The following is a 13,142-nucleotide window of genomic DNA, read 5'->3' on the forward strand; positions in this document are numbered from 1 at the left end:
TCTTGTGTATGTAATGTCTACATCACCACCGTGCTACATTTTTATGAACTATGATAACGTGGCCATGGGTCACATCTTAACTCTTGCAGCAAAGTAAGTTACTCAATGTCCAAAACAAATTTCTCCTTAGGGAGACCAATAAAAGTACTTTGACCTTGATCTCATGCCCAGGTTTAGCGGACAACGTCTCGCACGCCGTTACTCATAGAACTGAAGTTAGTTACCTCCACTAACAACTGTTTTTCCTGTGTTGTTTTATCGCCGAGTTGATATAAGGTAAAATAATGATATATCACCCAGCCCCTGTGTGCGCATGTGTGATTATGCAAATGTACAGTTCCTCTTGCCTGGCATTGTTGGAGGGTCCCAGCACACTGTGCCCTAGAGCAGTGCCCTGGAAGGCTGTGGCATGCAGCAGGTCAAGGCAAACTTCCTGCAGGTTACCCTCGACTTCCTCTAGCTCACGCAGCACCACACCCCTCTGCTGCTCTATATCTGCCTCGTTCAGCGAGCAGCTCTGCACCACCTCCGACAGCAGCTCCACGGCTGTGAAAACAGAACATTGATTGTTCACAACTTAAGAGGGGGTGTGCATATGTTGTGCTCTTCTTTTAAAGTATCTGAAATCAAAATATTCTAAAATAAAGGGGATGATCTGTATATTTCACTGCTTGTAAGGAGGTCATCTCACCTTTGGGCAGGTCTTTTGCAAGGGTCTTCATGTAGTATGCAGTGTGCTCTCTGGAGGTATAGGCGCTCAGGTGAGCACCCATTGACTCCACTTGCTGCTCCAGGGCTGTCTGAGGGTGCTTCTTGGTTCCCTGGGAGGCAAGAACAAATGTTGAATGGAAAGAACTGTGTAATGTCATTGTTTGACTACTAGATAGATAAACCTCAAGTGCATTTAGCTTACACAATACAAGGTTCCATCGGAGACTTACCTACAATGTGGACTTTTTTATCCTCTAATAGCACTATGAAGCAGTTTTTCATGCATGTGATCCAATACGCAGCCCTGCCAATGCTTTTACACTGTTGTACTGATCTACAGGTAATGGTTATGCGGCAACTTAAGTCAGGAAAGAAGAAGACTGCTAACTAGTAAACTTGGATGTTACCAATGCAGATTTAAAACCTTTGCGGCAAATCCACTTTGAAAATGTATAATGAGGAGGGAAATGCATTCAACAGAGACCAGATCAAAGACCTGAAGAGGATATGATCAATGTACTATGGTGCAGCAAAGTGGGAGTCTTTACTGTGTTCTGCTGTCATTTGCGGCCACGCTAGATTTACTCCTCTTTTCTGCTGCCACTAAGGGAAAGGGCTTCACACTGGCGATGTCTTCGACATGGTCGAAGAGGACTGACTGTAAATTAAACACTCACAATTAAATAAATATTCAGCAAAGCACTAAAACAAGGCTTTCTAGTTCTTTCTTCAATCTTTCCCCAGTGGGTTGGGCTAAAACAAGGGGGGTGTTCCAAAGACAGACTGTTACCTGTGAAACAGGGATGCTCTAAAAACACCTCCATTAGCAATGAGTGCTTTCCACCCATAGACCATAACGGACTGTGCTTCCACCAGATGGAATTAACACGGCTAAAAAATCGACCATTCAGAATTTTGGTTGAGCCAGAACGTATCAACCAATAAATCGACTGGGAGATTACAGTCCTACTTTAAATGCACCTAATCTGAATCTAAAATGCTTGCTCTGCTGCTAATGGGAGGAAAGCTAGTCCTGGCCATAGTACTAGCAACTCTCCTGCTGATACAGCTGCATCCCCCAACAAGCACACCAGGACAGGCTTCGATCTATCTTGGCTGTCATAGAGGAAATACTCCTAGCTCTACAAGACCGAAATCTTGATAAGGTTAGGTGCAAAATTAAATAAAAATGATCAATTAAATAATATAAATAAATCAATAAAATACAGGATGACTTCCTTAACAGTTTGTTTGTTCAAGTCCAAATGATCTGTTATATTGCAATATTTAATATTTTGGGGGGCCCATCCGCCCTCCAAAAGCAGTCAATGTTGGGGGAAAACTGTAATATCTACCTTGAAAGCCATGTGCTCCAGGAAGAAGCCTGCGCCGTTGTTCTTCTCACTCTCATAGCGACTGCCAGCACTGATCCACAGTCCAACCTAAGACAACAACACATAACAGTGAAATTGTTGAGTCTATTCAGTGCTAGTCTGGAGCAACGGAAGTACATTGCCAGGATAAAGCCTGACATCCGGCGTGTTTGTTTCTCCTATCCTAGAATGTAACGGCGTTTTTCCCCATCAATGGTACCTGCTCAACTGTCTCGACCGCGGTGCCCTGTCCTCCTTTTTTCGTTGCAGATTAGTACTGCCTCATTAGTGAGGTGAGCTGGTTGTCATAGCAGGAAACAGAACTTCGAAGGTGTGTTTGATTCTCGGCAGGTGGCCATTGCCAGAGGACACTTTTTGTTTCAAAAGAAGCTGGAGGCAGCAACAACAAAAAAAAGCGCTAAACTATTTAAACACGGCTGGTTTCTTTGAGGACAACCCCCTTCTGTCACTAGCAATGATGACGCAGTGACTAGTGACGATTCTCTCTGACCAATCAGTAGACTGCAGGTTTTCACATCACTTTCTGGAACCTTGACTAAAGGTAGTGTTAATAAAATAAATAAATAAAAAAACTGTTAGCAGGTATCAGGGACTTTTATCGTAATGTAAAAAAAGGCGAGTACAGTTGAGGTGAGTTGAGTAGGTACCATACAGTAGTAAAACGCCATAAGTGTTGTGTAGTAACTAAAACAACCTACAGTACATGGTTCCTACAACTGTGTTCTTACAGTGCATGTTGCATGTCCAGTCTCCTCAGATGCGACCTTCAAACCATTGTCCAGGGTAGTGAGACGAGTTTCAGGGGCTCCCACCAGGCTCTGGGCATAGCTGACTGAGGCCTGTCCACGCCTCAGAGACAGCAGAATGGGCTGAAGGGGTAGAGACACCAAGAGGCAACACAAATCATTTAAAAATCCTGTTTACATAACATGCATTTCTGCACACATTAAAAACCATATGTATACATGTCAGACTGTACTGAAAGCCTTAGACTGACTCTTGTCGATATGTTCAAATACAAAGCAAGAGTAGAAATATACACTTAAGGCTAGCAGTTGACATTGACACGCTGCCCCCTACCTGCTACTTGCCAATGACTAAAAATAGACAAAACAACACTATCATTAGGCGGTCAGGTCTACTCAGAAGTGATACTGTAAGATTGTCTAGATTAAAATCAATCACAATGTAAAATAATGAAATGTCATATCGCTAAGCTAACTATTTCTTTTAAACCAGTATATTTAATATTTAGCATGATATCTGACAACAATTTAACATGACATCGACTGTTTATCATACATTTATAAAAGAAGACCTTGTGAAATGCAATAGGATTGTTATAAAATCTGGAAACACAGTCAAAGCTTAGCGTTAGGTGACCAAAAACACCGTTTCACAACAAAAAATAATAATCTAAAAGCAGTGTCATTTTTTTCAGTTGTTAATTTATTGTTTGGCAGATTATACTAGTAACGTTCTTTTTTTAACAATCAAACATTCTGACGATCAAAACAAGCACAGGGTTGTTACTTTCAGCATATGCCTTTCCAAAGTCATTATGCTAACGCTGCTAGCCTTAAAGCTTAAAGTTAGCTGCGGTATGAGGACTGCGGAGGACACGTAACAATCAGTACTTTTAGCTACAGCTGCTGTGCTGACCTTGTTAAAAGACCGAAAACGACGAAACAACAAGTGTATAAACTGGACGTTACGCACAAAGTGGTTGTTTACCATACGTACTGTCTTATTTGACAGTTGACCTTGCATTCACTACTAGCTAACTAATGCTAACCGTTAAGCTAACCCCTTCCCGTTTCCGTTGTGCGGACAACTAGCTAGCTAGTTAGCTATCAGTTAGCCTGTTAATTTAGGGGGCTAATTAAACTTTTTCGATTACTTTCAGCGTTACGCCAAAACAAGCACAGTACCGGTTTACCGCTTAGACATTTCATATTGAAAAATATGTGTCTGCTAAACCTTTAATTTTGTACTTACACTGCGGGTTTTGGCGAGGGCTCGACCCACGGTACTTCCAACTCGGCAAACGGACGCCGCCATTTCTCAGTATGGAGATAGAAGTCTCGGCTGGTGCTGGTGTCGCGTATCGCTTCTTCTTCGACGTTACATAATATGTGTATAACCTCTTCAATTGGGTATTATCGCCACCAACTGTTCATTATGTGTTATTAAGGGTCACTTTGCTAGTTCAGTGTGTCGGGCTTGAAATACTCCTTTGCCAAACCTTTTGTTTTTCTTCCTTTTAGTTGGGTTACTTATGTAAGGTGGTTAGCAATGCAATTTCACTAATTTAACTTTCGTACTGTGAACTTCGGCCCTCACATCTTTTCTTATCTGTCTACTATAGAGAATAATCCCCTTTTCCCTTAACTGATGGGATAACGTTTGCCTACTTTATTTGTCACAAACAGTCGTTTTCTAAATAAAAATTTAAATAACCTGGTGACTTGCCCTATGGTGAAAACAATTTCAGTGTAGGCCCACATAGGCCTACGGACAGCTGCTTCAAAAAAAATCTTTCTTTTTTTGAATGCAGATGGTAAAACCGTAGGTATAGAGCACCCTAGTGCTGTAACACATTTTGCATAGGCTTTTTATTTTCCTTATTCGTATTAGCTCAAGTTGTCAAATAAGGAGTTTAGCATCATGGTTGACTCAAGCAATTTTCTGTAATGAAGGGTTGGTCCACCAAATATAAACATTGTCTTACTTATCCCTGATGGTATTAAGTCATTAGGTTTTTTTTGTATTAGCCTAGATTTTTTTTACTCTACCACTGTACAACTGAGTTGAAGGGAATTTGTTTCTGATGCTCATAACATTAACAATAGCATTTAGGAATTATTGAAACAGTTTCCTATTACTCTGGATAATCCGCACACTTTGTTGTGAACATGTAATGAAAATACATTCTATTCAAAAAATAATCCCTGTACAAATTCTTGCCAACCTGCTGTGGAATATCCAAAATAAAAACACAGGGGCTTCTTGTGTGAGTAACATTATAGAAACTAGTGAGTGAAAACAAGACATAGCATTATTAATAAATGTAACTTTATTAGAATGTAGGCCAAAAAAAACTGCAAAAAGGAAGTTCAAGCTGAAGGATGATGGATGATTTGGTTAACAAACCTTCTTTTGAAAGTCTTTTAGGCACTCAAGGTGCTGGTGGTTGCTTGTCTGGACTGTTTTGGAACATTAATCTCCAAAGACAATGAAGGGCCTTGGTGCTTCTCTATGGTACGGGGTTGGTCTTTCTCTGAGCAGACTTTTGATACTTCTGGTCTCCTCTTCCACAAAAGTACAGAGTGAGACTGGCCACTAATAGGCACGTGGATGGACTTCACAGTCAATGGCAGGTGAATTGTGAAAGTTTCAATAGGGAAGGGCCCAGGCAGCTCAGGAGGAAGAGGAGAAGGTGGCAGAACCCCACTGCTGATGTTTTGGACCTGAGTCTCTGCACTCTTCAACAACATCTTAGGCAGAGGCTTTACTTTTTCTCCTGCGGGTTCCTTCTCTTTGACAGGACGGCGGCGTTTCGGTGTTGAACAGTTGGAGGACCTCAGTGGAGGAAGTGGGCAGGGACACTTGACCTTGAAGCCCTCAACAAGCAGGTTGACTCCTACATACTGTGGCACATCAATTGCTGCCTAGAGACCAAAAATGACATCTTAAGTAATGTATATCAATCTCAACATTGGAGCCACTTTAATGTACACTACAACCTGAAGAGGGCTGGATAACTCTTTCTTACCTGTCTATATATGAGCTGAAAGTCTCCAGTGTTTGCAGTGCGGTCTGCTCGCCAGTCCAGGACAACTCGTAATGTGTCTTCCTGCACAGCGGTACAGAGGCGGGCTGTCACAGCCGTGGAGGGAGCCATAGTGGGACTGGCATTAAGTTCTAACAGCCATGGACGCAGGTCATGACCTAAGAAAAAGAAAGAAGAAGGAAGAAAGAAGTGGTGATCATTCCGTCTGTTTTCATAGTAAAAACACATAAAAATATTAAAAGGTATTGCCATGTTACAGAGATTTCCTACCAAACATAAAGTCAGCACCATAGAGCTCAAATGTGTTTTTGCGTGACTCCATCAGATCCTGTGTTGTCTGTAATGCGTGGATCACAGCTTTTTTCATCCCGGGGACTACTACTGTTTGCCACTGGGCTTCTTGGCCCTGGCTGGACAGAAAGGTCCTGAACTGGTCATCCGACCACATATTGTCTGCTGGGATACCACGATGACGCTGTTGGGAGGGTCTCAGGTGCTTCTGGATGGAGTTATTGCACAGGTGGACAGAGCTGCAAAGATGGGGTAGAGAGGCCAAGATTGGAAAGAGAATTTAATAAAAATGGTTGATAAGGAGTGGAGAGAAGTATAATGAGACATGATGACTCTGCAGTTTGCTTTCAAACTATCTTTTCTTTGACAACGGTATTTACCATGTGATCAGACCAAGACATATTTCGTAACAGGTATAAAAAATAAAAATAAATAAAAAATCTGACAATGAATTTTTAAATAAATTATGGAAATAATCAGACATGCATGATTGCTATAATTCTACCAGGTAAGAGAAATAAACGGCAAGAAAGTAGAGAAGGGGTGAGTAGGAAAAGTTTTTATAGAAGTTCTTTTTTTACAGTGTTGACTTGGCATATTTCTAGTTTGTTGCTTATAATTTGTGCGACTTTGGTGGCGGTAGAAGAACTCTTGTATATACTATATAATAAGTGGGCAGGTACCTTTGAGCCAGTTTGCAGTTTGGCGTTGATTTGAAAGTTGCTAATATACCCACAGGATAACATCTATTTTAATGCCACATAAAATCAGATCTCCTGCCAAAAATGACCATAACCATAAAGCATAACCATAACCTGTGTTGCCTTTCCCTTACTCTGCACTTTGTCGCAATTCCCTTTTAAATTTAATGTTCATCTGGTTTCACATCTGCTTCTTCCTTACCGCCCCTCTCCACGATCTTTTTAGAAATATTCCTGTCGGGAACATGGGTGACTCACCTGGTAGACGGTTTACCCCTCGATGCAGTGGGCGCGGGTTTGACTCTGACCTGCGGCCCTTTGTTGCATGTCATTCCCTCTCTTTCTCCCCTTTCATGTCTTCATCTGTCCTATCAAATAAAGACCTAAAATGCCCCAAATAAAAACAACTTTTAAAAATCACCGTCTTACCTATCCAGCGTATCTAGCGAGTAAGGCTGCGTAGAGAAGCGCAAATAGCACTTTTTATAGAACCACACAGTCAGGGGGTTCCAGTCGGTGACCAGGAACCACTGCCGCACGTCAAATTTGGTGCCATAGATCAGCAAGGGGCGCTCCAGGTACTTCTGCACCACCCACTTGCTTTCTTTGATTAGAGTTGGATTACCGTCAACCAGCCTGAGGATCTGATCCAAACGCCTGGTGCATTTGATACCTAGAAGGCAGGTGTGGCAGGTCAGCCAGGACATTGTTAGATATTTGGAACTCTTTGATAGTGTCTGACCCCTCACCTCTTCCCCTGGACTTAGCTCCAGGTTTGATGATCCAGATGTTGTGTATGCCATCTATGTGCAGTTGTGGACTGACCTCCGCCAGCCTCTGTAACATGGCTTTGCAGCAGGTCACAAAATGATCACTGTTCTCGATCTCTGCTCCTCCACTGAGTGGAAACAGAGAAGGAGGGACTGTAGTGACACACTGAAGAGCACTTTGGTTTCCTTTTATCTCACATACGCACAAACAGTACTCACTGAACAACAAGGTAGTAACTGTTGATAAACTCTGCCCACTCCTCCTTTGTAAGTGTTTGTGGTGTCTCCAAGTTCATGTCTATGTCATTATGCTGCAGACTCTCAAGAAACTCGTGGCACATTTTGAGTGCGCTCTTAACCATTTTGGAAAGGACTACTGGTCTAGAGTGCCGTTTGCCTAGTTTTCTCTCCTGAAGGTTGTGGCTCGTTCCCTCTCCCTGAACAACCTGCTCCCTCTCCACAATGTACTTCAAAAAACTGGAGCAGGCAGTCCTCTTGTAGTCCTCTACACAAAAGAAAGAGAGGCAATTATTCTAAGCTTTCTCTATGAGTAAGAGTACAGTAGAAGGATGCTGGAAATATACTAAAAAGTGATATGTGTAAGTTATTTTGAAGGGTCGTAAAGTCAGTTCTGACCAATAAAAGCGTGCTTCTCATCCTCTGCTCCTAGTCTGTAACAGCGAGGGAAGAAGGTGTCTGGGTCAGCTGAGTCAAACCAGTGCAGGTTCCTAAGGTTCACACACAACCCCACCTGAAAAGAAAAGACAAATATTGATGGTGCGCGTGACAAAAGATCATTGAATTTTTGTTGTTGTTGTAAGAAATAATTGCATATGAATGTACCTTGGTGGTGAAGCTGCCTGCTTTTGCAAAATGATTGGTGATCTGTTCTTTTTGCAAGCTGTTGTTGTTGATGGCGTCTCTACGGTTTGTCCAATAGAAATAAACCATTTCATTCCGCACCAGTCGAGACTGTATGAGTGGGGAAAGGATGAGAGCGGTATCTGTTGCATTTTCCATTAAAAAAACCTCAATGTTTTAACAAGATAAGCAGCAAACTGTCACTTTCTGTGCCCCCCTTGCATGTTAAAGATCCCCTTATGTTGACCTACAACACAAAAAAAGGTATTTTTACCATGAGATTATATAGTCCATCTGGATCCTGCTCTTTCTGGACGCTGTCTGAGAAAAATAAGTATTGTAAATTAATGCTGGGATATAGATAGATATCCACACCCAGTAATAGCATTTCTGAAACAGTCATACTTTCATCTGAATCACCGTCGTCGTCATCACTGTCACCAGCATCATTAGAGCTGGCTCTGCCCTCATCGCTGTGGCGCTGGTGAGCATGGTGGTTTGGGGGGTGCACACGCTGCTCTACCCAGCCTCTGGACCTCAATGCTGCCCTGATGACAGGGTAAGGGCCCTGGACATAAAAGACCTTACGCATCTGGGAGGAATGAAAGCAGACATCTAACTAACGTACAACTTTGTAGAACAATCAGAAATGTATATGACAGCATAAATGTTTTGTATACATCCTCTAGTCTCGCAGATCTCTGCAAGATCTAAGGAGCAAGTGAACCATAGTCCTCATGAATCGACCGGAGTTTAAAATTTCTAAGACAAAGAAAGAGTTTGAAAAAAGACTTCCGACCAAACAGAGTGAAATCCGCCAGAATATGTGGATATAACCTACACATCCAGTAATTTAAACTCGCCTTGACAGCTTTGTCCACAAGAGCTTTGGCTGTCTTCACTCTTTCTGGGTTAAGAGCAGGTAATCTGACAAAACTGTGGCGAACTTTACCCTCAGGAGGTGTACCTGATACACAAATCAAAACCTCTGATGAGTAAATTATACTGTTATTTGTCTATCAAGCTAGTCAGAGATGATACTGTTTATGCAGTATGAGGAGTACTATACTAACGTAACTCATTCATTATGTTGGTTGTCAACCTGCAGGGTAAACCTACTTGTTTGCGGGCTTTTGCCTTCATCTTGGTTGCATTGCTGGACCACAGCTGTGACCTTCTGATCCTTGGATGAGCCTCCTGCTTCCCCTGCAGTAACAGTAGGATTGTTACAGTACACAGTATATATTATTTTGGTACAATGGCTTATGTCAATACATTTGCAAAGGGAGCCAGAAGGCCATAACATGAATGGAAAATCCTTCTTCAGTGGTATAAAATGCCAATATATAGTAGTTGAGTGCCATGAAGAAGGAGACAGGGGCATATATACAAACACCTGTATACAGTTTTTTGCAACATAGCATTAATTGCAACTGTAATTTATCAAAACAAAATGACTACATATTTGCTGAATTAGATACAAGCCAACATTCTATATGCATTTATATGCCTAAATGCATAAAACCCAGTATAACCTGACCGCACATAGATGTAATAAGCATACACGGTACCTATACCATTGTGATGGAAAGTTCAAAGACATTGTAACTAAAGAATAAGGCCTAACATATTCAGCTTGGAGCCAAAAATAGCAAAGCCATAAAACTTTAATAAGTAGCCTCTGAGTTCAAACATTTGGTCACTTGTCCTTAATGCGCCCTCATGATTAATTTAGCATTCATGATCTATAAGCCCACTCTATGAATGTAGTTCTTTTGAAGCTGTGAAATAATACAGAAGTTAAGTTTCAGTTTAGAAATGGGTCCCTCAGGAGCAAGTTCTGCAATGTCTGTAACTAATCTGTAACTTTTTGACAATGTGAAGTCATAAAATGACAAAGTTACAGTTGGAATATAGGCCTGTTTTATTGCTACAAGACTTATGAATCAGTTTGGAAGTAGTAGATGGCTACCATCCTCGGTTATGAATTATGGTGATGGGGCCACCCTTTGATTAATATTTGAAGAAAACACATCTCCACTATTATTTGTCTGGTCCTTAGGTCCATGTTCAGATGGGAACAGTGTTTTCATTTGTTGCTGTCTGTCACTCACCGCTGTCTGGGCATGGTGTGCAGCGTCTCTCAGTAGTCTGGTGCCCCAGCTGGACAGACTGTTTGGACCTGGTGGCCTCCATATTAACATCAGCTCTCATTCTTGACAGGAGCCCTTTCTTTGGCTCTGCTTCACGGTGTGGTCAGACGGTTGCAGAGTACACAGCCACACAGAATTTTTGGAGAAACAATCTTACAGCGTAAAGGAGTGTCAAATGTTAGACAAATAATGTGTACACAGTGATGAAAACTCTAAAGGTGCATATTTGGCTACTGGTCTTGTAAATCAGATTCTCTCCAAGTGCACTGGACTACAAAGTGTGTAAAATGGCTATACAGGAGACAGCTTGGCCACACCTGTCTGGTTTGTACCTAACACTCCAGGTAGGGCGTGATACTAGCCAGATTTCATTCAGTTCCTTTTGAACAGGGGCCGGAAACCAGATAAAAAATCCCAACAACAACAATGCAAATTAAAATCATACTGTAATCTATTTTACACAGAAATAACTAAAAATCAGACTATGTACCTTACAGGACACACAAACGTATGTGCTCTTATATTTATATGATTTTATTCAGATAATAATTTGTGTTAATAGCTACTTGCAATAAAACCACCACAGATTCGAAGTCGTTGCTGTGTTTAACTAACTTTAATAACTAACATCACAGTTAAAACCTTCTCATTGCCACAATCTTTTTTAAACTTATTGGCAAAGTAGCTACCAACGCCTTTATCATTTTACGCAAAGCTTCGACCTCGTGGTCTAGGTTAGTGTGTTCCTCTTACCCGAAGTCCATGGTGTATTAGCTAGCTAGCTAACTCCGGTGCACGGTGCGCCCGACTGTCGACCTGTTTATTGTTTCCACGGCAACCGTTGGATAGCTCCAGAAGAACACAACCGGATGGCGAATTTTCAACGATAGAGAACCTTGACATTTAGCTAGCGTTTCAGTATACATGGCAGTGGCTTTTAGTTTGACGTATTTTACCATAACATTTTCAGTGGAAACATTCATTCGTTTATCCTAACGTTACTATTGTATGGCATACCATTTTGTTTCTTTCAGCTGTAAGGCTACTTAAAATTTAAATGACTCAATTGCACATTGCAGTCTTCTTACTTTCAATGGGGTGTTAAAGAACGAATTACGTATTTGTTACGTAAGATTAGTCATATATTGTGGAATTATTAAATACGGGTTCTTTTTGTTTTATTAAATGCAATATACAATATGGTAACATAGATAAAAAATAATTATACACAAAATATATAATTTATGACATTAGGCTAGAATATTAAAGGCAGATTATATAAAAATAAATAAAACAACATTCATACACAAATAAAATCATATTTAATCAGAGGATTCGGGGGAGCTCTTTCTTTTTAGTTGTTTAACAAACTGTGACTCAGTTTGTAATTCATTTCCATAAGAAGAGGTCTAGATAGGCTATTAGGTAATGAATTATACATTTTCTGTTTGTGAATATAAAATTTGCCATATTAGAAATGTAGGCTAAGAGCGACAGTATCTGGATTACTATATAAACAGATAATATCTATAAGGTTAAAAAAGTACACAGGTTTAGTGACTTCAAAACAGTATGACTCCAAATCTAACCAAAATCTTATGGATATTTCACAACAACAAACATATTTCCATATTTACAAAATCTAGAGAAAGTGTCGATGTATGTATATTTAGCAATTAGGATAATTAGAAGAGTATATTTATGCTACTTACTAATAAGGAAAAGCTAAGCCTTGTTCCAAATGTTCATGTTCTTTTTGTTTGTATTTTGAATATTTATCGGTTTTGTTTTTTTGACGTCATCTTGCTCTCCTACGAGACTCTCTTCGCTGACCGACTAACCTTATCCATCTCGCGAGACTTTCCGGATAACCAGGCGGGCTAATCCCTCCTCAAGCCCATGATTCAAAACAAACACACCTAGCGTTAGCTAGCTAGTTTAAGTAACAGTCTATAACACAGACACGCATGTACACGGACATGTACACGCTCATAACATAATATAATTAGGGCATCTTAACGATATTATATATTTTACAGGTAAGCCGGGCAACGTTTTTAAACGGTGCCTCAACGTAAACGTAACAGCCAGTGAACAACAGTATTGTTTCCTAAAATTAAGTCAAGCTAACATGCTAACACCGAAGAATTGTTAATTTACTTAGCAAGCTCAATATTTTTTGAACCCATTGACTGTAATATACAGTCTATGGTTGTACCTCTTTCTCTGGTAGCTCGGAAGGTTTTCGCATAATGTGTGGAAGAACTGCGTGTACTCTTGCTTCTGACGAAGTGAGCCGAGCCTGCACCTACAAAAACCGAGGAGGGCAACGTAGACAGCCCCGCTGGAGGGATGGAGATGCTGACAAATACCAACCCTCTTACAACAAGAGACTGCGGTCAAGCCAGCCGACACTCGGATCTCCGTGGTCAAATCAGCCGACACTTAATTTGTTGTGCGCTCTTTTA

At 40.9% G+C, this 13,142-nt stretch overlaps 3 protein-coding genes across 5 annotated transcripts in view; 1 reads left to right on the forward strand and 2 right to left on the reverse strand.

The window, feature by feature from the left end:
- LOC117942748 (cytochrome b-c1 complex subunit 1, mitochondrial) overlaps positions 1 to 4,373 on the reverse strand; it is a 7,367-nt gene extending 2,994 nt beyond the window's left edge. Inside the window, exons 1-5 of one of the 2 annotated variants that reach the window (XM_034868381.1) lie at positions 4,104 to 4,373; positions 2,834 to 2,974; positions 2,067 to 2,153; positions 692 to 821; positions 348 to 546 (exon numbers count right to left, since the gene is read on the reverse strand). In XM_034868381.1, coding sequence (XP_034724272.1) covers positions 348 to 546; positions 692 to 821; positions 2,067 to 2,153; positions 2,834 to 2,974; positions 4,104 to 4,166 — 620 coding nt within the window. In that variant the 5' untranslated portion in view covers positions 4,167 to 4,373. Of the gene's footprint in view, positions 1 to 347; positions 547 to 691; positions 822 to 2,066; positions 2,154 to 2,833; positions 2,981 to 4,103 lie in introns of both variants that reach the window. The other variant, XM_034868380.1, reaches the window with a different exon arrangement.
- Positions 4,374 to 5,273: 900 nt separating this feature from the next.
- LOC117942739 (tubulin monoglycylase TTLL3-like) lies at positions 5,274 to 11,544 on the reverse strand. 2 transcript variants are annotated; one of them, XM_034868367.1, is made up of 14 exons: positions 11,431 to 11,544; positions 10,636 to 10,795; positions 9,641 to 9,727; positions 9,385 to 9,488; positions 8,942 to 9,113; positions 8,796 to 8,842; positions 8,504 to 8,632; positions 8,297 to 8,411; positions 7,880 to 8,165; positions 7,640 to 7,788; positions 7,320 to 7,563; positions 6,169 to 6,428; positions 5,881 to 6,056; positions 5,274 to 5,776 (listed from the first exon to the last, which is right to left on the reverse strand). In XM_034868367.1, the coding sequence occupies exons 2-14, from the start codon at positions 10,733 to 10,735 to the stop codon at positions 5,276 to 5,278; spliced, it is 2,370 nt and encodes a 789-aa protein (XP_034724258.1). In that variant the 5' UTR covers positions 10,736 to 10,795; positions 11,431 to 11,544; the 3' UTR covers positions 5,274 to 5,275. The 2 variants fall into 2 exon arrangements, with proteins under 2 accessions (XP_034724258.1, XP_034724257.1); XM_034868366.1 differs by having other exon boundaries at positions 8,796 to 9,113.
- A 1,162-nt stretch (positions 11,545 to 12,706) lies between these two features.
- hmces (5-hydroxymethylcytosine binding, ES cell specific) overlaps positions 12,707 to 13,142 on the forward strand; it is a 3,782-nt gene continuing 3,346 nt past the window's right edge. The window contains exon 1 of the mRNA XM_034868403.1: positions 12,707 to 13,058. Within this exon, the coding sequence (XP_034724294.1) occupies positions 12,927 to 13,058 (132 nt within the window). The 5' untranslated portion in view covers positions 12,707 to 12,926. The remainder of the gene's footprint in view (positions 13,059 to 13,142) is intronic.

The sequence above is a fragment of the Etheostoma cragini genome, chromosome 4 (genome assembly GCF_013103735.1).
Source record: "Etheostoma cragini isolate CJK2018 chromosome 4, CSU_Ecrag_1.0, whole genome shotgun sequence".
Classification (NCBI taxonomy): Eukaryota; Metazoa; Chordata; class Actinopteri; order Perciformes; family Percidae; genus Etheostoma; species Etheostoma cragini.